General features: G+C 35.9%; 2 protein-coding genes across 4 annotated transcripts in view; both read right to left on the bottom strand.

The window, feature by feature from the left end:
• Positions 1–320: 320 nt before the first annotated feature.
• Positions 321–1,882, bottom strand: LOC141482250 (uncharacterized). Its single transcript, XM_074175256.1, has 2 exons — positions 1,339–1,882; positions 321–1,267 (listed from the first exon to the last, which is right to left on the bottom strand). The coding sequence occupies exons 1-2, from the start codon at positions 1,880–1,882 to the stop codon at positions 321–323; spliced, it is 1,491 nt and encodes a 496-aa protein (XP_074031357.1).
• A 9,609-nt stretch (positions 1,883–11,491) lies between these two features.
• Positions 11,492–27,737, bottom strand: part of LOC111515950 (ATP-binding cassette sub-family C member 4) — a 161,206-nt gene continuing 144,960 nt past the window's right edge. For all 3 annotated transcript variants that reach the window (XM_074176982.1, XM_074176978.1, XM_074176986.1), the window contains 3 exons: positions 24,363–24,661; positions 22,253–22,668; positions 11,492–11,826 (listed from right to left, as the gene is read on the bottom strand). In XM_074176982.1, the coding sequence (XP_074033083.1) occupies positions 11,541–11,826; positions 22,253–22,668; positions 24,363–24,661 (1,001 nt within the window). In that variant the 3' untranslated portion in view covers positions 11,492–11,540. The remainder of the gene's footprint in view (positions 11,827–22,252; positions 22,669–24,362; positions 24,662–27,737) is intronic.

The raw sequence follows: 27,737 nt of genomic DNA, 5'->3' as shown, positions 1-27,737 counted from the left end.
TATTTGCTTTCTTAATAAGCGTCATTATGTTGTCAGCTCTCACTATTAATGCGAGGTCATCTGCATACGCAGCTGTGTAACATCCCGTAGGAATGTTTAGATTCAAGACCCCGTCGTATTCCATAACGTGGGCCCAATTATAGAGCCTTGCGGGACGCCCTGCGTCATCTCATGGACGTATTCTCCATTTTTGAGGGTTCTCAGCGAGAGATAGTTTGCCAGGACTACTCTGAGATAGTCGCTGATACCAATTTCCTGCAGCTTTTCTATGATTTTTGGCCACTTTGCAGTGTTAAAGGCGTTTCTGACGTCTATAAAGATTATTGCCCCCCAGCGTGTACCGTAGATTTCTTTGGCCTGAATCCGAATTGTATTTCTGATATACCATTCTTTTCCGTCAATTCCGTCTCCAGTCTGCCTTTCAGAAGATATTCGTAAAGCTTGTCAATAATATCAATAAGACAAATTGGCCTGACCTTTGACCGTTGGTCTGCAGTGTTACCTTCAGAAATAAGAATGACTTTTGCTATTTTCCACCTCTCGGGGAACAAACAATCTCTCAGCAAATCGTTCATAACTCTCAGAAACACCTCTGGGTACGTGTCGGCCGCAATTTTCACAGCCACGGGTAGGATTCCGTCTGGTCCGGCTGCTTTCCTCACCTTTATGTTCGACACGGCAGCCTTGAGCTCTTCTTCTGTAAAGGCCATCGGGGGCTCATATTCTATATACCTATATCTATTTGGAGTATCATCCCTTGGAAACAGTTCTATTATCTTCTCCTCTTTAGTCTTCTGGTGGAGTACATACGGCATTTTGAGGTGTCTCATTGAACCGATTACAATTTGATATCCCTGTCCCCAAGGGTCCTCCTCCACTCTCTCACATAGTAAGTTCCACTGGGCTCTCTGCGACTCCCTAATAGCCTTTCTCAGAAATTTTCTATAATCCTTATACTTGTTCTCTAACACTGAGATGCTGACAGGGTCCACTGGTCTGACTCTAGCTCTGGTTATGTTCCTCCTGGATTTATTGCATTTTTCTCTCAACTGTGCGATGTTCTCGTTCCACCAGACCGGTTGGGCTCTATTAGTGCCTTCCTTAGATTTTCTCGTGCAACTTAGTTGAGCACTTTTTACGATCCTGGTGAGATCCTCTACGTCATCGATTGAGTTTTGCAACAGTTGTATTGTTGATCTAAAAGCCAATTCGTCAATCGATGCTTTCTCCTGCCATTTATGTTTTGATTCCTCTTGTCTCTGTCTATCTCGTAGAAAATATATTTATGCAGACTCATACTTTCCATTGGTAACACTCCCCACTCCCTAATATTTCTACTCAGGACCTGCGTCGAGAAAGTGATGCCGATTATTGTTCTTTGTGGTCCCCTCGTAAAAGTAGGGGTATCCCCCTCGTTGTTGACAACCAAGTACAGGTCCTGAATCCATTCGACCAAGTGAACACCTCTATCGTCGGATGAGGCTGAGTTCCACATTGCAGATTTGGCGTTGAAGTCACCCGCCACCACCACTTCAGTTTTTTCTTCCACTACTAATTGCATTATCGTGTCCACATATGTTTTATAATTTTCCAGGCTGGTGTTAGGGGATACATAACAGCTAAAAATCGTGAAGCTGTCAAACTTAATCAATACATAACCCGGGCCAAACGAGTGCGAGACAATCCCACATCTCGGGTTCACACAGAAAACTGCAGCGCAACCCGAGCAGTCTACAATCCACTTAGGATTATTCGACGTCAATCTAGAATTTGGTTCTTGCACCAGCGCTAAGTCTATGTCTTTTTCATCCGCCACTTTACTCAAAAGATGATGGGCCGCCACCCTTCTATGCACATTAATCTGGATAATTTTTAGGGTCATTACCGTGTCATAATTCGGCCCCTCCGTAGCCCGTGACAATTCTCTAGACGCTTCAGATCTGGTTTCCTGAGGGTTCAACAAGCTCTCTCAGGATCGAACTGGCTGCGGCTTCCTCTATTGGGTTCGTTATCTCTGAAATACCCTCTCTACCGTTTGCATCGTTTGCATCTAATTCCTCCTGCCTGCGTACTTCTTCGTTGCTAGTTGAAACACTATCCCTTTTCCTGCGTTTAGTGTCGTTTCTAGCTTTTTTAAGGGCTCCTCTAAAGGCCCGACACTCCTTTGTGCCCACTTTATGGCCACCTTCCTCACAGACTTCCTCATCATTTCGGCTTTTCGAGCTCCATTTTTAATTGTCAAGAGCAGGTCTTCCTTTCTTGTTTTTATTACGTCTTTAATCTCCACTCCTATTTCTTTCGGATTTATTGTTTGTCTCAAAGTTTTCAATAAGTCAGCATACGTTTTATATTTCATTCGGATCATGACAGCCTCGTGTTTTGGTCTTTTCCTTTTCATGGGTGTGGGATTTCCATTTGATTTAGTTTGTGTAGGCTGTTGACTTACGGTTCTGTACATGATAATTTGTATATTTATGCCTGCAAACAGATAATCTTGCATTCTCTTGTATAGAGTACCACCGATTCCGTCTGGCTCGGGTACTGCGAACTTCATCTGATTTAGAGTTTTTGCATGTTCTATGATTCATTTTAGTGCTTGAAATACCATTTTGTCTTCTGCTTCTCTGCTACTTTTCAATTTTCTATAACCTCAATTAAAATCGGATTCGTGCAAGTAATAATTTCCCAGCTTCATTTGGGACTGTGACTGTGAATAAAATGTACGTAAAGCCCAGCACACACCTGAAGCCACCACAAAAAAACTGAAGCATCTCTTACCTTGATATATCGTCAATAAGACTGATTTAATATCATCAAATATCAAGTTCTTGTTACAATACTATATAATTTTGAGTAATTTTCGGTGTTAACAAAAAATATTAAATATCTTTGCACCAAAAACTTTGAAATTTATTTTACTCTCAAAAAAATTGAGCGTGGTTAACACCAAAGTTGTGTAATTTGTAATATTGCAGGTTTTTAAAATAAACCGGCCTTTACAGGATGCTGTATATTTATCGTTTTTGCAATTTTTTTCGTAGTCCCTGTAAGATATCTTGTTACACCACTAGATATCTCATCAAACTAGGGAAAACATTGGTAAAAATGAAACACACTGTTAACGGTACTTGAGCCAAGATCATACCATACTCATGTCACAGAGGTTGGAGAGGAAGTGGTCTCGGAAAGCAGGTGTATTGGTCTCGGTATATTTGACAGAAGGCTGATTGGTTGGAAGGAACATCGTATGATCATAGCGGTTTATTTTGAATATTCAGAGATCACTCCATTTTGTATTACCAACATACCTTAGATAAAATCTTATGCTAACTCAACACCTTCCTACCAAATTTGGAACAAATTGAAAAGTTCTAAAATAAAAATTGTCACTGTAGTATAAGAGTACGTACAAAGGGTTCGAATAGTAATAGTAATAATCTAAATACCCATATTCAAGATAGGAATATAGTATCTTAGGATACACAATAAGATAATAACCCTAGATAATGCAAAAAACTGTCTACAAGTCAAGCTTCTCAACAGGCTTACGCTCTCACTATACGGGGAGAATGCAAGCTGTTGGTTACAACAGCTGACGGTTCTACAGGGGAGATATCCATATTATTACTGGATCGACGGGATGCGCTAGATTGACAAGGATTGACGTCAGATGATGTGACCTCCCTGATTCTATTCCTTGCACTGGAAGTGCGGGGGGGGGATGGATTGAACGGGGAGACAAACAGCTGCTTCATCAGCTGATTGACTAGAGTATTCTAGTGGGTCAACTAACAGCTGTTCACTGACACTTCTGGTGTGTTTGTTTACATCTGATTCACCTGTGCCTAGTTTTACTATATACATAACATCATTGATTGGTTTGATTACAATTCCCTCAATTCATTTTTCACCAGAACGATAATCTTTTACTAAGACAGATTGATTCATGTACAAGTACCTGGTAGTTTTACCCCTAAAGTAAGACTTTTGTTTTTCTTGTTTTTCAGCTACTCTATTACCGAGATTAGGTCGCAATAAATCAAACCTGCTTCTTAGATTTCTGCCAAACATTAGTTTAGCGGGTGTCTCATCAGTGGTTGCATGGATTGCATTACGGTAGTCAAATAGCATTCTGGTTAAAGCTAGTGTTGTGTTTACGTTGTCTCTAAATGCACTACGCAATTTAGATTTTACATATTTTACAGAGTTATCTGCCAATGGATTAAATGGCGCACTTGTAGTGTGCCGTATTCCATTACTGCCAGGAAATTTTTGGAATTCAGCAGAACTAAATGGGGGGCCATTATCACTGTGAATCGCTAAAGGCAAACCAAACCTGGCAAACAAAGATCTTAAGTTTTCAATAGCCAGATGGGCTGAAGTTGAGGCGGTTTCAAACACCTCAAGCCACTTTGAATGGGCATCAACTACTATTAGATACATTTTACCCTTAAATGGACCAGGGTAATCCACATGTACGCGCTCCCATGGTTTACTAGGATAATGCCACATATGTAGTTCTGCTTTTGCTGGACTGGGTCGCTCCTGAAGGCAGGATGAGCAACTGTTAGCAAGGCGCTCAATATCTGAATCTATTCCTGGCCAGTAAACATAACTGCGAGCCACACCTTTCATTTTAACAATGCCCATGTGTGAGACATGAAGGTCTCTCAATAAAAACTCCTGCAGGGACTTAGGAATTACAACGCGATATCCCTACATGATAACACCGCATTCCACTGTTAACTCGTCCCGTCTTTGAAAGAACGCTTGGAGTTCTCTATCCTCTCCTTCTAAGAAGTTAGGCCATCCATTCATAATATAATTAAATACCTTTTTTAAGAGTGAGTCCTTTTGAGTTCCTGTTTTGACAACTTTATAATTGATAGGTACTGAACTTTCCATTATACAATGCAAATATGTTCCTAACCAGCGTAACTCATCTGCTACCTCTTTGTGATTTACACCAAGTGGTAAGCGTGACAAAGCATCAGCGCTATTTTCGTCAGATTTAACATATTTTATCTCAAAAGTGTAACCGGTTAAGAACAATGCATACCTTTGCAGTGTGCCTGCTGCAAACACAGGGATTACTTTCTTACTTTCAAATATGCTTAACAAAGGTTTGTGATCACATTTGAGAGTGAAATATCTACCATATAAGTATTGGTGGTATTTTTTTACCCCAAAAATGATAGCAGTTGCCTCTTTGTCAATTTGTGAGCAGCTACGCTCTGCATCATTAAGCGTATGACACTGGGCGTTCAACTCCTTCATTATCTATGATACATGCAACCTAACCCCATGGAGCTTGCATCTACATTGAGTACGACTGGCACACTTGGATCATAATGAGCTAATATGCTTTCAAACTGAAGTTGCTGCTTTCAAATGCTTTCAAACAGTTTTCATCAAGAATGAAAGGTACGTCCTTCCTCAAAAGATTATACATAGGACTCAAGATACTACTTAAATTAGGCACAAATTTACCATAGTACTGCACTAGCCCTGCGAATGCTTTAACTTGTGTTACATTTTGCGGGACAGGTGCATCAATAACAGCTTTAACTTTAGCCTTACTCGGATGTAAACCGTTTTTGTCTAGCACAAATCCCAAATACTCTATTTTCTTTGCGAAAAAGTCACACTTTTCCCTTTTCACTGTAAAACCGTTTGAGGAGAGGCGTTTACACACTTCTCTAAGTCTATTTACATAGGTCACATTGTCAGGTGCAGAAATCAGAATGTCATCCAGATATGTTACTACTCCATCTACACCTTGCAATGTCTGGTCAATTTTCTGTTGAAAAATATTAGGTGCACTATTTATTCCAAATGGCAAGAGTTTTATAGAAAACAAGCCTTTATAAGTAGAAATTGTACATAGTTTCTGAGATGGTTCATCTAACTTAAGTTGTAAATATGCCTGACTTAAATCTATTTTGCTAAATCTTTCACCTTTTTGCAACTCGGTGAACAACTCTTTTATTCTGGGTAACGGGTACTGCTCTATCTCTAAATCTTTATTTGAAGGTCGATAGTCATCACAAATACGAACAGAACCACATTTTTTTAAACAGCTACTATGGGTGTCGCATACTCAGTAGTAGCAACTGGACTCAAAACATCCTCGTCTACTAACCGTTGCAGATCGATCTCTACCTTGGCCTTCAGGGTGAATGGAAAAGGCCTCGGTTCACAATATTTTGGTTGGGCATTTCCTTCTAATCTAAGTTTAACTGGGTCCCCCTTGTACAACCTGAGTTTGTTTGTAAAGACCTCAGAAAAATCTTTCACAAGTTTATTCACATTATTTACAATAAAAGGTTCATCATCAGTTACTTTTAAGTTAACCTTAGTCATTTCAAACAAGTTAGGTGATTTGAATGATATTTCAATCCCTTATGATTGTAACCAATCACGTCCCATCAGAGGATGAGCACGCTTTTTAATGACCTACAAATCTAGGTTGCTTTTAACATCCTTATATATCACAGAAACACATACTTTATCCATAGGTGTGGTAGGCTGACTAGTAAACGAGCTGAGAGAAAAATTTGTCGGTTTTAAAGGAAGTTTACTTAAGTTATTTTTGTAAAAATCAAGATTACAAACACTGACACTTGCTCCAGTGTCGATTTCCATGGAAACAATTTGCCCCTCCATGCTTACTTCTAATCTAATTGTGTCAACCTTCAAAGACAATAATTTATCTGAATTATCGCTATTCGCTACACTAGAGATAGTTATCATTTCATACAAATCAGCAACACCATCTAGATTGTCATCTACGCATTCATGTTCTTCCTCATCGGAATTATCACCAGCAACATAATTAAGTTAACTTTTTCTGTTACAGATGTTATTAAAGGGTTTTGACTTACCCGCTCGACACACTTCAGCAATGTGGTTTTTCTTACCACAATTTTTGCATACACTACCTTGTAATCGGCATTCTTTAGATATGTGGCTTACTTTTCCACAACAAAAACACTTCACTGAACTCAGGCATTCCTTAAGGACATGCCCTGGTTTCCCACAACTAAAACACTTAACTTGACTGGTAGTCTTGGAGGACTTCTTGTAGTGGTGTTGACCCTGTCCGGAGGCGCTCCAGCGCTTCGATGTTGTCATCTGCTGCAGCTGACCGCCGTCCCCGACGTGGCTATTGGCACCCAGCACCGATGCGCTCTTCTCCGCTGTCTCCACTGACAGAATTATCTTCACAGCCTCATCGTAGGTCAGGGATGCTTCCGCCAGCAGTTGTTGCTTTGTCGACTCGCTCCTGATTCTACTCACTAAGCGGTCACGCAAGTAATCGCTCAGTGACGCCCCAAACTCACAGTGTACTGACAATCGCTTTAGGCTAGCTATGTACTCGGATACGGACTCGTGCTCCAACTGGTTCCTCTTCCTAAACTTATAACGTTCCGCTATAAAAGAAGGCTTGGGGTACAGATGATCTTGGGTAATTTTCACTATTTCTTCGAATTCTTTCGATGATGGTTTCTCCGGCGTACATAAATTACGTAGCAAGGTATACGTTTTTACGACCACAACAGTCAGAAACGTACTGACTTTCTTTTCTGCTTCCACTTTATTGCAGTCGCAAAACAACTCGAATCGTTCTACATACGACGACCAAGTTTCTTGACTTGGTCAAGGTTGAAGTTGTTAACCTCACTATCCTTCTTCTTCTTCTTCTTAACCGTTCCACGGTTACGGACTTGCACGTGTTTAACGAAACAATTGAACTCTTATATTGCTCGTAACACTGCACTTTTCATTACAAAACCATTATCTCGTCGCCAGTGTAAGATATCTTGTTACTACACCACTAGATATCTCATCAAACTAGGGAAAACATTGGTAAAAATGAAACACACTGTTAACGGTACTTGAGCCAAGATCATACCATACTCATGTCACAGAGGTTGGAGAGGAAGTGGTCTCGGAAAGCAGCTGTATTGGTCTCGGTATATTTGACAGAAGGCTGTGATTGGTTGGAAGGAACATCGTATGATCACAGCGGTTTATTTTGAATATTCAGAGATCACTCCATTTTGTATTACCAACATACCTTAAATAAAAACTTATGCTATATAATGTTTCATTATATACTTAACAGTCCCCATTTAAAAAAATAGGTAAAAAATAAAACTTCACTTAGATAGCCATGACTTCAAATCTAGATGAATGTTTCGAAGCTGAACCACTTTTCTAAATATCATTTTCCGAGATTTTTCAAAATAAGAGTACTTTACTATTGTCTCAAAATCAAATATTTGAAGACTACTCGTATATTACGTATGTTTTACTGTATTTTGTTGGTGCATGTTTACTTTCAGGAGATGCACAAACTTTTATCAAGATTAACTTTTTGTCGAAAAACCCTTAATAAATAAGTTTTCCATATGGTGCATACTTTGGGGATGGCACTCTATAGGACGTTTCTTTTTTCATGTGGTAACATTGCTATATTCTAAACCGTAACAGATATGAAGACGATTAAATGGAAGAAAGGTAACTGTCATCGGGAACAATACAATGGTCGGAGAAAATTTTAGGGGGACTATCGCCTTCCTCGAGTTATACAGGGCAAACCAAAAATGCTGTTTTTCGTTTTTTTTTGAATGGAATTGTTATTTCGGAGAATATCAAAAAATGGAAAAGAAAAATATTGTTGTATTTGAGGTGTAACTATGACGATGTAATAATAAATATTCGATAAAACGTTTCGTGTCAACATGACCACCATCAACTTTTTTTAAAATACGGACCTTTCTTTTTTACTACAGATATTGATGAAGTGATGGATTCACAATCCAATAGTATATCACTTTTGATATTCTTATAGCGTTTCATTTGAAATAACTACCATCATCAGTGACTTCAATTTTAAATTACGGTCATGTCGTTACTTCTTTGTAAATTGTTTCGATTCCTTCAAAATATAATTCTGACAACCTAATAAATTCAATAGGTAGGTACCCTAACACAATAAAAATACGTATTTTTCATTTTTGAATTTTTGTATTGCCGTAATCCTTTCAAGGCTTATTTCTACCTAATCAATTATAATTTGTAATATTTTTGTAATTCTCTTTCCTGGAAGTAACAAAAATATCAGTTTTTGTTCAATATTCGATTGTTGTATAATTTGGAATGATCAAATAACATCTGAATTCATTCATTATCTTAAACGCGTAGGCTTCACTTGGTTTCTATGGCAGGAAAAAAGAATGCGTTGTTGATATCTGTTAAGAACTGTCAGATGTTTATGAATATATCAAAGATGTATACAAATATCGAAAGGGCTGATATGCTATTTGGTTATGCAAAATCAAATAAAAATCATATTTTGGCAAGGAATATGTGTGTTGAGCTATACTCGAACCGTCGTATTCCGAACATCCGAATGTTTAGACAATTAGAAAGAAATTTGAGGGACTATGGTGCATTTGACAGAAAAAAAAACAAGAAAATCTGACGTTTACGGAAGTGGGAGGAATCAAATAGATGTTATGGGTAAGCAAATATCAATACATAAAAATTTACACAGTGAAAACATCTTTTTTTTTATTTTAGGATTGGCCAATTACATAAATTATGCTAATCAAGATTGTTCTTCACAAGAATGAAAGGGATTACGGAAAGAGAGTACGATTTGCGATGTGGTTAAAATGTAGAAATAGAGAAGTTGGAAATATTTGTGAAACAATAATATGGACGGACGAATTAAAATTCACTAACAATGGTTGCTTCACCGGAAATATCCATTATAGTTGGAATAATACAAATGAACATTCACACAGGGAAACCAATTTCCAAGGAAGGTTCGGAATAAACGTTTGGTTGGGAATTGTGAGAACAAACATCCTTGGCCCTTTCTTTCACGATGATCATTTGAATAGTGGAATGTATTTTCATTTTCTATTCATCGAATTCGATGGCTACTTCGATAAATTGCCACTGAATATCCGCCATGAGATACAATATTTTCAACACGACGGCGCTCCTCCCCTTAATGCAGCAATAATAAGGAAACATTTAGATCCAGTATTCCCAAGAAAATAGATTAAAAACGATGGAACAATTCACTGGCCAGCTCGATCCCCAGATCTTACTTTTTCAGATTTTTTTTCTGGGGATACATAAAAGATGAAGTTTTTTCAACACCAAGTACAGATGTCGTCCATCTCAAACAAAAAATGAGAGTTGCATGTATTAGTATTACACCTAGAAAATTGCCACAGACATTGTCTGGACCGACAACTTATATGCATTCAACACAGAGGTCGTCAATTCGAGCATTTAATGTAGATTGCCATGTACCTAGCTTTGGTTTTCCGTATTAGTTTAATTTTTCCCAAAATTTCATGGTAAAATAAATTTTTTCTGTTTGATTGGTGTTACTGATGATGGTAGTTTTTTCAAATGAAATGCTATCAAAATATCAAATGTGATATCCCCTCGGATTGTGAATGTATCGCTTCGTCAATATCTATAATCTAAAAGACAGGTCCGTATTTAAAAACAAGTTGATGGTGGCCATGTTGACACGAAACGTTTTATCGAATATTTATTATTACATCGTCATAGTACACTTCGAATACAAAAACCTTTTACCTTTCCATTTTTTGATATTCCCCGAAATAACAATTCCATTCGAAAAAAACAGCATTTTTGGTTTTCCCCGTATAACTTGAGAAAGGCGGGAGTCCCCGTAAATTTCCTTAGACCATTTTATTGTTTCCGATGACAGTTATCTTGTTTTCCATATAATCGTCTTTGTATCTGTTACGGTTTAGAAAATAGCAATGTTACCACATGATAAAAGAAACGGCCTGTACTATACAAGTGAAATTTTGGAGAAAAAAATATATAGAAAATATGTTGTTTTTCAAACTGAAAGGTAGCAAAAATATGAAATACGATGCAAAGGTGATATGATGAACGAATTCTTGCGATTTTATAGTTTGTATTGTAGGGTGAAATGTTTTGGAAATTTATGGGCTTTAATTTTTAAAATTAGGGATATCATCAATTTTTCCATCGGATTCGTATCTACACGTCAATATATGCAAGAATATACAATTTTTTTTCAAAATCGGCTAGTGCAGCCTATTCGAAATTTCACTGAAATTTTTGAATTTTGAAATAAATGACAGAGTTATGAGTTATTAAAATGTTCGTATATCTGATTTACGCCGTCAACTTCAAATATTTAGAACTCCCGCTTCATTTGCCTATGTTTGAAACAGTAAGAGAAATAATTATATTTTTGATGGGTGGGGGAACTATTTGCAAGTTGCGTTGATAGAAAAAAATTCAGGGGGTTTTTTACTTTTGTGAGTTGAAGTCAAATTGGACATTTCTATAGTGTATCGTATCAGCAATCATCGTATTGCACATTTGTTAAAATATGATAACTACTTTCCTCAATATGAAAATTCCCCAAAACAAAATCATATTCAATGAAAAGCTCATATGTATATCAAAATATTTTTATTCAACTACAACCAAAACAGTTTGATCATTCAATAATTACAAAGTGATGCTTCAGGATGTGATCGATGAAAATTTCTATTAGCTGATTCAAAAAATTTCTCAGAAATTTCTGTACCGGCGTTGGTAACCATTCGGTACAATATTCCATTTTGGTTTTGTAACAGTTGGAGTGGATGATCGAATTCCATCACTTTACCATCGTCCATCACTAAAATTCTGTCAGAATCCATTATTGTATTCAAACGATGGGCAATTGTTATAACAGTACAATCGTTGAATTTTTGTCGAATAGTTTCTTGAATATGACGGTCAGTTCTGGAATGAAAACAATAGTTGTTTTGAATATTTTTCTCACAGATTTTCGACGGAAAATTGCTTGAATCGAAAAAAAAAAAAAGGTTTTCCAAAAAGTTTTCTCATATTCCATTTATCTCAAGGGCAATCATAATTTCAGTTATAATGATATTATTATCGAAAATTTTAACGCAATTATCATCCTCCTATTGAATAATTGTTGAAAATGTGAATGAAATTGAATGATGAACAGAAATTTACAACTGAATAAACTATCGAGTTTTCCGAAAATAAGGTTGAAATAAAAAAAACTTCAATAAAAATACTGAAATATAGATCTCAAAAAAATGATTCAACGTATAACTTGGAAGTGGAAATAATATTACAGATTTTTTTTTCAATAAAAACTAATACATGGTGGTGTAGTTCAATTCATGTTCATCATTTCCCCTTGAACTGAAATTTCCATCTGTAACACACAAAAAGCACATCGAATACCTAAACTGACATTTCAGCAAAGGTATTGTCATTATATTGGGTAGTGATATAATTCTGGGTTTTCCATTAATTCAACCGCACTTGTGTTGTTTATGTTTGAGGTAGGTATAGACAACTTCTAAGCTAATACTTTCTTCATGAATCTTAATAACTACACCAATTATATCGATACCTCCCTAACTCAGTAGTTGACAGAGAAACCGATCGTTGCTTTCGCCTCATCCAACTCATTACTCCATTTCCAAATTTGCATAAAATACCGAATGTTTCTGTGAAGTTCGAATCACTGAACACCTCCAGCTCTCCAGAATCTTCATCTGAAAACTGATATCTGTCAGCTGAATTTTTGTTAAATTCTGTCACTGTACGACTGGTGATGAAAAAATAATCGTAAATTTGACGAAAAATATGAATTTCCAAATAATTGAGTAACTCTTTCATTGTGTTCTCCTGTTTTTCTGTTATCAATCCATGGTCAACACACAGAAAAACTGATAACATAATATGTTCTTTATCCCTTATGCCTACAGAAAGATCTGTGGTACTTTGTTTGAAACCAAAACATAAAAAAATCACTGAAGCCTTGCGGTTGTTCCATATAGATTTCTTCGTCGAGGAAACCATTGAGAAATGTTGTCTTAACGTCAAACTGTGATAAATATATCATCGCTGTTAAATCAAACTGACATAACTGCAACACATCTGCATATATTTCACCAAAGCTCCCTGCATGAGATATTTTCCATTTAACGTCCGTTTGGTTAACCTCAATGCCACCTTATGAACGAATAGAATTCAGATGGATACTGTTTATTGAAGTATTAAGAGAAATATGCAGATACGCCAGTATAAAAATTACCGTAATAAGTATTTGTTTTTGTGTCACAGGTGTTAGGTAGAAAAAAAATGCATGAAATACTGATTTGTTACTTCACAATGTTTTTAATCAACAATTAAAATGATATTTGTAGTGATGAGGTCACTCTAGTGCGTAAATGTTATTTGGATTGATATAAATTTCTGCCATTACACCATCAATTTAATGATTGTTCAATTTTTGTTTTTCATTTACGATCGACATGTTTCCGGACCTTTGTCCCATCAACAGAATATATCTAATGATGGGTCGAAAAGAAAACCTCTGGAAGGAAAAAACAAAGAAAGATTAGAAAAAAACAATTCAAACAATTTTATCAGATATATCCTGATGATGAGACAAGGGTTCTGAAATATGTCGATTATAGATGAAAAAAAATCAATAATATTTATCAACACAAATGAATATTCATCCCTTTGTTAGTAGTTTCACAATTTTTTATGAAAATCTAAATAAATTGACGCTATTATCTCGGTGGTAAGTAACTTTAGGATACCCTAATATCGCAAAGTTGAAAACAAAGAAGTCCACTGGAATCGACGGAATCTGTTCTGATACACTGAAGTCCATCTCTTTCTATATAGGGGAGCCATTGGCATTCATTTTCAACAAATATATGGAAAATGGTTTCTGGCCAACAGCTTTCAAAAGAAAACATAATAACGCCATTATTTAAATGAGACAGACATTATCAACTACCAACCCATATCACTCATTACACACCTGAATAAAAAAAATATCATAAAATAACTAACATCGTATGTCTCAAAATATAATATCATATCTGACCGTCAGTTTGGTTTTCGTGACCAATTATCCACCCAAGATGCAATCTTAGCTCTCACTTCAGAAATAGTATCTGCTCTTAATGAGAATAAACCGTACCTATGCGTTTTCATTTACTTGTCGAAAGCATTCGACACAGTTGACTACAACCTTTTACTGAAAACACTAGAAGATATTGGTATAAAAGGTGATGGTCTGAACTTGTTCAAGAGCTATGTCGCCAATAGACTTCAGTGTGTAAACATTGACGACATTTTGAGTGATACACAAGAAACTGTTATAGGAGTTCCCCAAGGCACAGTTCCGGGGCCAATTTCATTTAACATATATGGTAATGGACTATATTCCATCAGGCTTCGCAGATGATACAATCATTTTTTACAAGGCAAATAGCTGGTAGTAACGGAACATGTAGTTAAATCAAATCTGGTTTTGATTAAAAATTGGCTCAAACATCGATTATCAACAGTGAATCTGGAGAAAGCTCACTATATACCGTTCAGTTGCCATAATTCCAGCAAACCTTGTTTTTCATAACTGAAAATTGATCAATATGTAATACTTCCCGAAGCTAAAGCGAAATACTCAGGAGTAATGATAGATTCACATCTTAAATGGGATGCTCATATTCAGTGTATTTGTAATAAGTTGCGTTGCATACTTTTTAAATTAAAATTTTTGGTAAAAATATCAACGAACTCTAACCTCAAAATTGTGTACCATGTACTTGTAGTGAGTCACCTGAGCTACGGAATTGCTTGAGGTGCTCGAAAACAGATTCTTGAAATTAATATTGTCCAAACCGCCTTATTATTCAACTGAAACTCTGTTCAACGAAGCAGAAGTTTTTGATATACGCTAGCTCTTTCATTATAATATTATCATCTATTACCATAAGAACAGAAATTTCGCTATACCGACTCACTGGCACAACTCCCTTAGAAAAAATGATCATGCTATTCCCCAGACACAAAAATCAATTTTCCAACACTCTTATAGTTACCTGGCTACGAAACTGTAAATTGCTATTCATGAGCAGATTCGTACTTTTCGAATAATTCACTTCTTTAAAAAATATAAGACTGTTAATTTTTTCTCAACCTAGGATAGTAGTTTACGATTTTGTTGACAGAAAAAATACTTGAATTCCATGTACATGATTAGGTACTATTATTTCAATTAGGAAACCACACACTACATCGTTTTATTTATATTAAATATTTTATTGTGTATAAAGGTATGTATTATTCTATCTTGAACTTTCATATATCCTTTTCACTATCACTAATGTCATAAGTTTAACTTTATATCTATATATTATATCTGTGTTTTAATAAATTCTTGAAATTGTATTGTTCCTGTTATACGAAGCAAGTGCTTTTGCACTCGACTCATCGTCATTTTTCTTTATTCAACTATTACTACTTTGCATTTTTATGATAGATATTATTTTATTAAAACAACGATAAAAATAAAATAAAAACAACAATAAAAATTAATTGGCGCTCCGGGGCGACTTCATTGATTTCAGTGGCGCATTTGCTTTTTCAGCTGCAGGAAAACCCGGCACAGCACAGCATCATCTGAAGATCTTGATCTAACAATGTCCTCTCTCTTATAAAACAAAATGTAGGGTGTCTCCAGAGGCTCCAATAAATTCAATACATCACCAGAACACTTCGTGACACGACTATCGTCAAACTTAAACCAGTCTGTTTCTTCTTTGACCAAAGCGTAATAATGACCAAATTCAACGCCAGAACCACAGTGAACAATGACTGCATGAATATTATAATAGTAGTCTGCTAGGTTGAAATGTTCATCTATTTCGAACCTTCCAAAGAGTTTCTTGCTTCCGTTTCATTACCATTTCATTGGTAATTTTTCTCTAGATATAACTTGTGTTCATTGTTAAATATGTTATTTCTGTCATTTTATCATACTTTGTAGTTATTTATAGTTCCTAATTATAAGCATTCATTGTTTCTTTGAATAATAAACTGAATTGAATTAAAACTTTTTCGAAGGTTGAGTGGGTCGAATCCCCCTCGTTTTGAGTGTGGTCCTCTAATAAAAATTTGTGTATGATCGATCTTATGTTTTTCAATGTCGTAATATTTGCACACTGCCATCATAAAGTTTTTTCTGTCATCCACCACAATTATCGCTGTAAAAGATGACGTCTATTGGACAATCAGCTTTGTCATTTAAATGTTGCATATGTTCCAGCACACAGCTCTCAATCAAGGCTCTTTTTCCCTGTGTCTCACCCCAAGTGTAACAGTTCACAGTTTTGTCGCCCTTCTGTTCAGCAATCGTTAAATTGCTGAACTAGTAGTAGAAAGACGCCTCCCTTTATGGACATGGCAGCACTGCATGTAGGTTGAATCAGTAGTTTTTTTGTCATTCTCCTTTTCCAGTCTGGAAAAGTCCGTTTTTAGAATACATATGATTCTCATATTTCGTCGAATTTTGTTTCGTGTTTTGTTATATGAGATCTTTTTTTTGGTGTGAAAAAAAAGTTGTATGACGATAGATTTTCCACCATCGATATACTTCCGAGAACTTAGAGATCTGTAGAAATGACTAGGAATTCTGAATTTTTTTTCTATGTAATTCTTTGCACCCTCCACGAGTTCTTTATTCAACTTATAATCCTTTCCATGCTTGCCTCTCATTTCCAAGCTTAGCACATCTGCACGAATAGCTCTGCCTGACAGGTCATATGCGTTTTTAAAAAAATGTTTGCATACCCGTATTTCTTCCCCATCACACTTTTCTCGTCATTACATTTGGATTCCAGGACATCCTTACCGGCAGCAGGAGGCTGAATATCTTAATGAGGATCTAAAAGTGATTTCGAATTGCGGTTCAATTCAATGCCACAAAAACCCAGGCATCGGTTTTTTCCAAAAAGATAAACGTTTCCGAAACGGATAAAATAATGTCAGGTTAGACAATTTCGCTTTCTGCTCCGATGAGTTTGTTGGGGGTTGAAATGGACACCAATATGTACACAATCATGTCGCTGGAATTGCAAAGGCTGCTTCTCAAGAGCTTGGAACACTGTTCCGAACCAGAAAACTGTACCCACCTCAGCAACGTTTGATGCTTTATAAAGCTGAGATCAGACATTTTTTGAAGTATTGTTCTCCGCCCAAATCATACCCTAAAACTGCTGGATTCAATCCAGAAAAGAGACATCCGCCTCATTGGAGACGCAAACATCACTTGCAACCTTGACAGTCTGGAACGAAAAAAGGTTGGAGATTCACCTTTCTTCTATAGATACTTTCACGGGAAGTGTTCTAGTTACTTGGCACATTTGATTCCACCACATATCAGAAATACGCGACGGACTGTGGCTGCTCATCGTTTTGAGGTACACCTCGAACTTCACTGTTTGAAAACTCTTTCATTTGGAGAATGGTGTTTATGTGGAATAAACTTCCTGAGAACTTTTTTCAAATGAATTCAATCTCCAGCGCTTGTGTTTTTGTCATTAAAAAATCTTTCGTTATCGAGTATGATTGATTAGAGCCCCATTTTCTTTTACGATTCAATATAAACTTTTTGTTAAAACAGTTTTACTATTCCTCTTGAAGGTGATCACTTGGTGACCGAAACACGTGTCGAGGTGTTAAAAATAACGATTTGGTGTTGGGCAAAAACTCCAGTAATAATCAGCTACTTTTATGTTGAATCTGCTATTGATACTGCGCAAAACCACATGTTCATTTCCATTTCTCAATTTCGCAGAGTGGAGGTGTTCAATAACAGTGTCGTGCAGAATAATGCAAAAAGCTGTATTTTGTGGAAATCTCTCGTATGCTTGGATTTCAAATTTTACATCAACAATAGAACTGTTCATGCTCTCGTCCCTTCTTGAACAATCGATGAAAAAGAGAGCTTCGTCCAAAAAGGCGATGGAAGTGAGAAGAGGGTTATGTTGATTCGTCATTTTGTAGCTGAGTCCCCTTTGCAAAACTCAGATGCATATTTTCTTTGGGTTAATTCTCACCGTTTAGAGTGAGCGTTATATTGGTGATATACAAGTGATGGAATATTGTTGGATCATTGTTACCTTTAGTGTAATCACGATCTTTTTGGAAACATACAATCACATAGCGAGGGCTTTCAAAAAACGGGAAAATGTTGATAGCCCATATTTAAATTTTTGCAACTTATGTGAGAGCAGGCAGTATATGGAGTTTTCACTTTCTGAACGGTATGAGAATAGGAGTGTCAGCTTGGATAGCTTTCAAAGGTTGCAATTTAGTCTAACCTTGCGGAAAGATTCTTTCGACTTTGAGTTCTATATTTTCAATGTTTTGCTCAACTACCATCTTTGACGTTACTGCACGAAAAGACTCATCTATTTTGAAACAGATGTTATCATCTCCAGCTCGTACTAATCGTACTATATTTTCCGTAGGAAACACACTGATAATCTTAAAGAATATTCAAAAAACGTTTGATAGGTATAAGCACGTTGAATTTTAGATGCGTTGTATTGATGACACCTGTATTGGTAGGATATGTCTATCCTGAGATAGCAAAGTGCATGATATCTTCATCGGTGCAGGTGACAAAACCTCTGACAGTAGTAACAATTCCAACTCCACACGACCTGCTTTCATTTCTTTACCATTCTGTTCATCGAATCGAATGGGCAGATAGAAGTTGATGTAAAGTGTCGAAGAACGACTCGTTAGATACATTTCCCACATGTACACACCTCAAATAATTATTATAAATAACAATATAAATAACATTTATTTATTCTCTTCGTGAGCTAACAGGAACATAATACATTGCTTTTTTTAATGATGACGCAGCTGATGTAGGCACCACGTCATGTCGATACTGGATGAAATATGGTAAACGAATCTGCACACTGTAGGTACACTGTAGGTACATATGTCCGCAATAACTGTGATAAAAATTTTGATACTGATCATTATTATATGTAATCATTATACCCATTCCAAAATATCGTTCCAATTCTATTGTAGGTTTGAGAATTTTTGTTGCTTTTCCAAGTAAAGACTTCGTACTTTGCGTTTATGTTTTTTTCATAAGAACAGCCTAAATTATCGAGATGTTTTGCATAAGTGCAAAACGAAACCCAAATGTTCCATAGCTGTATTGTGATGTTGATCTTCTTCGAGTTTCTTTTTGGCATTTTTGCATCTATCACTGTTTTTGCGATGGAGCTGGCGCCTCCTGCCAACGGACCCTAATTAAAACGCCTGATTGAAAATGAATTCACTAAAATATAATCATTCGATTCAGAAGAGGGACGTAACGAACTCTCCTTTTCGGTCGCGTCAATCATATTCCTGCATAATTTTCCGTAGTATTCTTGCATACTATTCCGTTCTCAAGAACGAAAATCGTTCTGATTTTATTCGAAGGATATTATTTTCATTTTTACACTCGAAACTGTACACTCTAGGGTCTCCACGGCCTTTCGTAAAGTTGTCTGATGTTGATGTTTTGAACTAACCTACTTTCGGGACATTCTTCCGCACCGATATTTCTCGAAGATGCTTTCGAAATTTCACCTATTTTTTCTGTTAGTCACACAACAAGGCGTCTGGTCCTGATGAAGTGTCCGTCATCATACTTGAAAAACGCGCGAAAGAACTCGCACCAGTATTTTGCAGACTTTTCAACCTGTTTTACAGGAAGATTGCTGGCGTTCAGCCTATTTTCAAAAAAGGCAAGAAAACTCTTCCAAATAACTACAGACCAGTCGCTTTGCTATCAGTGATGAAAAAAATCATGGAGAAAGCCGTAAACCACTATTAACTTGAATATTCGGAAGGATTCAACATCTTGAGCGATCATCAATATGGCTTTCGGAAAGATAGATAAAAAGCGATCATCAATATGGCTTTCAGAAACATACATCAACAGGCGACCTTCTATCGTATGTCATACATATTTGAAATAACGCAATAGAGAAACATGGAGAAACAAGCGCTGTTGCGCTAAATATTTCTGAGGCTCTTGACCGTGTGTGGCATGAGGGTTTGCTGACCAAACTCAGATCTATGGCTTGTCGAATTATTTATGTGTATGTTTCTTCAATTTCTTGATGAAACTTTCTCTGCAAGTGGCCGTCGATGGATATCTCTCGCTTTCTGCTCCGATAAGTTTAATAGGGGTTGAAATGGACACCATAATGTCTTGGCACAATCATGTCGCTGAAATTGGAAAGGCTGCTTCTCAAAAGCTTGGATTACTGTTTCGAACCCGAGAACTGTACACACCTCAGCAACTTTTGATGCGTTATGAAGCTCAGATCAGTTCTTCATTGGATTATTGTTCTCATGTATGGAGCTCTGCCCCTGAAGCTGCTGGATTCCATCCATAAAAGAGCCAACCGCCTGATAGATGACGCGAACATCACTTGCCACCTTGATAATCTGGAACATCGAAGAAAGGTTGGAGATTTGTCTCTCTTCTATAGATTCTTTCACGGAAAATGTTCCCGTGACTCGGCACATTTGATTCCACCAGGTACATATCAGAAATACGCGGTGAACTGTAGCTGTGCATCTTTTTGAGGTTCAACTTAATACACCTCAATCTTCACTGTTTAGGAACTCTTCCATTTGGAGAACTGCGTTTATGTGGAATAAACTTCTTGAGAACGTTTTTACAAATGGTTTCAATCACCAGCGATTCAAATCCAATGTGAATCGCTATTTTTGCACAGGCATCGCTTTCAGAGCGCCTTAGGTTTTTCTGTAGTGTTTTGTCCTAAAAAAATGAATCGAAGGAGAAGTCGTTCTCTTCATCTCCTGAAGATGTCAACTTGGTTGGTGAAACGCGCGTCGAGAAGATATTGGTGATTGTGAAAAGTGCTTGCTCTGGATTTATTCTAGCCTGAGGATACAGTTTCACTTTTTATCATCTGTCAGAGTTTTTGTTGAATGAAAAAGTGGTACGCAAATCCAAATATAACAATTTAGAACTACGAAGTTGACTTGTAATTTCACCACACTTTGTGATGAACGCACTTATGTCAGTGTCCTTTCTTTCCTTTAAAATACTTACCTTTCTTTTCAGAATAGTGAGTGATGTCACAAACCCTGTTGATGCTGAAGTGTTCTTCTGCTCGATTATTGTGGAGTTTGGTTCCTTATCTGTTCTGTAATTCATGATTTCTTTAATAACGAACATCTGCAATACTTCCCATCTCTTTTTCAATTTCTTCAGCACTAGTTCTCATTTCGTCGTCGTTACCAAGGTGAGGAACTTGAATAGTTATTAATGTAACGTACATGTGGGTTCTCAATTAATCAAATTTTCATTCAAATTTAACAACTTCATTCAGATGTGTAGGCTTTCACGGTCAGAGTCTAGTAGATTATCGGATGTTTCCGGGTTTATTGACCGTGGTCTACAGGTTAACATACCTGACGTTTCGTCTTCTGCTGCGACATACATCATCAAAGGCGATGCGACAACGGTCGGAGGGATCTACCTTGCTGATCTTGCGTGTTTTGCAATTGCCTATTCATCTGCCTGACCATAGCGGAAACTCCTTTCAAGCGCATGTCAATGCTACTCTTCATGGTGTCAATATAAAACGAACAATTACACGATATTTGGTATTCCTAGGGTACACACCGCATCCCTGGGGTCTTAACTGGCTTCATACTATATGGATACTAGCACTTTATAACACAAATAATCTCCCTATAATTGAAAAAAAGTCGGACCAAACAGGTATTAGAGTGGTGGGCCGTTATGTTTCAATTTGTTTTGAAAAATCGTTTTGATTTTATAGAAACAAAGGAAGTTTTTTGGTGACTGATTTGTGAATTCTGTTGGTTTTCATAAGTGGATATAGATTTTCATAAAAATTTAACAAATTCTTTGAAGTTTATCAATATTCAAGGTTTTAGAAATGAGAGATGGTTTTAAGTTAACACTGTATAGACATATTGATAAAAAGTGGTTGATTTTCAATATAATTCCATGAAGAAGAGATTTGTGACATGTATCTTTTCAACATATCTCAGAATGACCAAATTTTAAAATACCTAGTTTTCGAGTTTGAAACTGAAATACGATATCTGTGAACAATTATTGTCCAAACATTAGATTCTTTTGTTCAATACGAAAAAAATCACTGGGATATTTTGACAAAACCTTTTTTATTCGATTCGAACTTCAAGTTATCATGAAAAATCTGCACGTCCTACATTCACTTGAAATGGAAGTACCGCATTCTTTCACCTTAACGGAAAATTCAATAAGAAATCTTACCTTGGATCAACATTGGCAGTTGCTTCATCCATTATAAGAATTTTATTGTTTCTGACTATAGCTCTAGCTAAACATATCAACTGCTTTTGTCCAACACTATAATTTGATCCCCTGTCCATCACCCTACTTGATAAACAAATACTGCTATTCGACGAATCTTTCAGTTTAACTGCATCTAATGCTCTTTCCAATGCAATATCACTGTACTTTTTGAAGGGGTCGATATTATACCTGAGGGTTCCAGAAAATAGAATTGGATCTTGCGGAATAATTGATATTTTAGATCGGAGTTGATATAAACTGATATCTTTCGTGTCTATATTATCTATTTCAATTTTCCCATCGAATGCTGCTAGATTGAATATAGCTGAGATCAATGAAGATTTTCCAGCTCCGGTGCGACCAACAACACCAACCTAAAATGATGATTTAAGTTATTTTTCCGGTAAATATAAACGTCCTTCATTTTGTAAAATTTCAAGTAAAACAATTTCGAAGGAATGGATTCAGAAGGAAATACTGAAAATTGAAAATTTGAGTAAATGTATAGAAACAGTAGAACTTTTCAAATTGAACTTCTTGTCCTTGATCATTTTTTTTGAATTCTAATTTGAATTTGAATTCTATTGATAACTTGCTACGATAAGAAATGAATATCATTCAATACATGAAACCTTGGGTTTCAGAGAGTTAACATCCCAAATATTGCAACAATCATATCATAATAATAATCTCATAGTAGTGAGAACAAAGATTATTATTACACTACTCATTGAATTATCAAAAAATAGTTCTGAAGATCCCTCTTCCCAAACACCAGAACTGCAGTTTACTTCATTTCCTGAAAACCGCATGTGGTGCATTTTTAGGATTCATTCTACGCCAGAGGTTTCAGCTCAGAATAGTTACATAGTTCATTATTAACAAAATCTGGCTCTGAATGAAATACCTGGTATCACAATTAAACAATGTTCGAAAGAATTTGTACGAATGTTTTGTGAGCTGCTCAACTTGTCTCCCAAAAAAAGGGTTTTTCTTCTCTTGGAAAACCGCAAATTCAACTCATACCCGAAAAAGAAAGAAACATCTTTCAAAACTAAAGACCACCTGTTCAGCATCACTTATATCGAAAATTATAGGAAAAGCTATTAATCAACACATTCTTGATTAGTTGAACTCTTAAGCAAATTATCTTTTTGCACATCTGAAACGAAGTAATGCGAGAGGACTCGGACAGTTTCTTTCGATATCTACAAGACCTTTGACTGGTATAGCATGAGATTCCACTAATTGAACTTCGATATTATGGCTTGTCAATTCGTCTCTATTTGTGGCTTTTCAGTTCTTCCGTTCTCCACAAGTGTCTCACGATGATTCTTTTTTGGATACTTTCGCCGTCAGTGAAAAGTGTTCCATATAGATTCATATTGTCCTCAACCCTTTTTCAAATATACATCAACGATCTATTGAAAAAAATACGAATTCAATTCAATATTTCACTTTGCTGGCGGAGTACACTTGTCTCTTCTCTTCATTTCAATGTTTCAACATTAGCTGCCAATGCATATCTTTGGTGGAAACAAGACGTTTTATATCTCAATGAGTTGAGGATGACGAAAAACCCAACATCAGTTTTCTCTAAGAATGTAAATTGGCGGAGTCGGACATCATCATGTCAGGGCGCACAACAATTTTGCTAGCTCATATATATAGAGCTCCGCCTCTGAACAAACCCTGAACTGCTAGACTCTATACAAAAAATGGCCATCCACGTAATTGAAGAACGACACGTCTCAAGCCACCTTGATAGCCTGAAATATATGTCAGAAATATGTGGCAAAATTGAACTGCTCGTCACTTTGAAATTCAAATTCAACACCTGGAACTACACTTTATGAGAATTTTTCCATTTGGAGAACAGCGTTCTCATAAAATGAAGTTTCTGAGACGGTTTTTCTGAATATATCTTCATCGATTTGAATTTAACCAGAATCGCTACTTTCGCTTAGGTACCATTTCCAGAGCGCTTCAAAGATTGTCTTGCAGTGTTTGTATATAGAAAAGTGATGAGGATAACAATAAAATATTTTCGAAATGAATCTGGTCTTACCTTTTCATTTGCTTTGATGCAAATGTTGACGTTTTTAAGTACTAACGGTCCATTTTCTGAATATTTTAAATTCATTTTGGTGATATTAATCGTTCCGTCATTTGGCCATTCTGCTGGTGGTGTTATAGGTTTGTCTGACTGAGGTTCAGGTGGCAACAATTGGTATTCATGTACTCTCTCCACTGACATAAGTTGGTTTGATATATCTGCTGAAAATCGGACTAGAAATTGAAGATTACCAATCAGAGCGTTAGCTTGGGATATTGCTAATCCTACTGCTGCTCCAGTCAAACTGAAACCTGAAAAATATGTTTTTTGGAAAAAAATGGGTTAAGTTATTGAATACAATGGAAATCAAACATTTCAAAGTAAAAAAATGGAGAGAGGCGTTTTATAAGTAACTCAATATCTAGTATTGAAAGCGACAGATTTACAAGTGAGAAAAACTAATTGATACAGTTCATTGCATGATTTTCAGTATGTTTCAAAAACCGCAACACGTGTTTCGCTATACAATAGCTTCCTCAAGCGTAAAGTCAAAAGTTATCACCAAAGGTTTCAAAAATGAATATAGGATGAAACATTATTTTTTTCTAAATTTCATTAAAATTTTTATTTGTTACGACCGATTTCGGTTCATTAAACCATTTTGAAGTAAACTTTATTGCTAAAAAATGAATGGGTCAACAATCGAACAAGTTTCAAAAATGCCTCAAAAATTCAAATATTCTATATCAAGATCTTCAGATGATGTGGTGCTGCAGGTTTTCCTGCAGCTGAAAAAGCAAATGCGCCACTGGAATCAATGAAGTCGCCACGGAGCGCCAATTAATTTTTATTGTTGTTTTTATTTTATTTTTATAGTTGTCACACCCCCACAAACGACAACCCTCAGAAGTCGAAACTTGTGCGAGCTAAGGACTAACGTTATCCAACCTTTTAACGTGTGATTCCTAACACATATGATCAAATACTCCACAATGTGGTTACCAGAAATCTGGTTGACCACTACAGTGAATAATGAGTCATTAGAGATTGAAGGGTACACTCCGGTGAGAAAAAAATAGACGTTCAGATGAAACGGATGTATGAACATCTAAACAAGCAATCATGGATTTAACAGTGTGTTAGTGATTGGAACTGTATACAAACTACCATATACTTCTAATGATGAGTAAGTACTGATCTAGATCTAGCCTTATTTCTCTCAGAGAATAAAGAACTGTTTTAATTGTTGATATGCTGTCGATCAACAATTCATTTTCCAAGTGACCTAATTGTAGACTTCCCAACAAGCAATTTAATATTTCATAATAGTTGCGAAAACGTTTCGGCGAAACTAATTATAAAACTGGATTCCTCCCAGAAATGTTTCCAATGTGTTTGTGAAACAGCTGTAAGGAGGAGATTGGCACCGTTTCATAAAACATTATATTCTTTATTAATATTTTGTAAGGCCTTTTACAAACACTACTAAATAGTTTTATGAACTATATAAAAAAAAATTAACACTCAAAAAAGTGGTTTTGTGAAGATATTCATGAAATAATTAAAATACAATTTCATGAGAGCCTTTATTAGTTCCAAGTGAGCGTTATGGAATATAATGCAGCCTTGAACGATAACGATAAAATAAAAGGTTCTCAAAGAAGCGAAAGAAGCAATTTTGTTCCTGACACTTGGAAAATATAAAAGATATGACCATTTTATTAATTTCACTTTTGTACTTATGAAACTGTTGAAGACATTACTTGTGATGCACTGTTTTGGACTTTGGTATAGTAATGTATATTACTGGAGTTTTTTCTCAACACCAAACCGTTACTTCAACACCTCGACACGTGTTTCGATCACCAAGTGATCATCTTCAAGAGGAAGATCAAACCAATTTTGGTTTAAATTTTAAAATGTTTGAATTTTAGATTCAGAAAATGATAGTCAAAAAATAACTCCCTTAGAAATGTGTCATTTATACAAAAATTCAAATTCCAGGACAGACATTGAAAGTTCAAGCCTGATTTATACGTATCTCCTTTGTTCAAATAGATATATTGAATTTGATAACAATCAATAATTCTCTGTTATATCATTTTATAGTTCAGTGGCATCGCTCCATGGTCAGAACAAAAAATTTTGTCAAACACTTTCTGTCAAACCCAATGTGTTTTGTCAATCATATCCGACAACCTGTTGAGTTCATTTTATAATTCCTAATTACATATTATCTGTGCAATCATCTCAATTTATCATAAAAAGATTACGAAATACTATATGTTTTTAACCAATTTTAATCATCGTGGCATACAAATATGAGGATCCTATTTGTAACTTTTTTGAAACCTTCATTTCAACCTCACTTTCGTTAGTATGAACACGTTGTCCATACCTTTGTTTATTCAATAATTATCGTAGGGTTTCTGATGAAGGGACAATAAACGCCTCGAAAGCTTGAAAATAATTTTACAATTTGTCTGCGTCCGATTTCACTCCTTGCGTATATATACACAGTGTGTCCAAGATAAGGATCCTAAGCATGGGAATCTCAGTACCTGTTGGAGATACAGCTTAGGTTAAATTAGGAAAAGGTTGTGTTCTTTAAAGCTTATTTACAAGCCGTTTAGAAACTTGAAGAATTTTCATGGCCTGCTGAGATATTTGGGAAAAACGAGAATTTGACAATATAAATTTTATTTTTTTCTGACTTTATTTGAAAAGATATCAAAAAACGAATAACACTTTTTCATTGGCACTTTTAAGGTACTACACGATGGTATTTTTAGATTTTATATCCGACGTTTCGTTTTCAAGAAACCATCATCAACTTTATTTTTTTATATGACCCGAAACAAAAGTACACCCTGTATCTGATTTAATTTTTTATTACGAATTCAACGATGTATCACATGCCATTGTTTTCTTTTTAGTTTAAAGGAAAATTACATTTTTTTCTATTTTTAAAAAATCTTTAAGTAGGCGTTGCAAACAAATGCTTTGACGTAAATACCTGTCACCGAGCCTGTCAAATATTATTTAATTACACGATAAAATAGTAATTGTCGTTATTGTTAGCCTGTTTGTCGAGTTGTTGTTTTTAGAGTTATTGTTACTGTTGTCGTTATTATTGTTTATTGTTGAATAGATAATATTGTGTTATTATCGTCGAATATGCCGGGTGAGCATTATAGCCATGAAGAAAAGTTTAACATGCTAACGTGCTACATTTTGTGCCACAAAAATACTGTAAATACAGCAGCAATGTATCTAAATACATATCCAGAAAGAAAGCAGCCATGTAAGTCCATTTTCTTAGAGCTGGCTCGAAATTTAAAAGAATATGGTTCATTTAAAAAGCCTGTTTTATCTCGAAAAAAGGAA

Source organism: Leptinotarsa decemlineata, unplaced genomic scaffold, assembly GCF_025532065.1.
Source record: "Leptinotarsa decemlineata unplaced genomic scaffold, Ldec_3_MD MMD2_P_RNA_scaffold_14, whole genome shotgun sequence".
NCBI classification, from domain to species: domain Eukaryota; kingdom Metazoa; phylum Arthropoda; class Insecta; order Coleoptera; family Chrysomelidae; genus Leptinotarsa; species Leptinotarsa decemlineata.
This window is presented reverse-complemented; position numbering and strand designations above follow the sequence as displayed.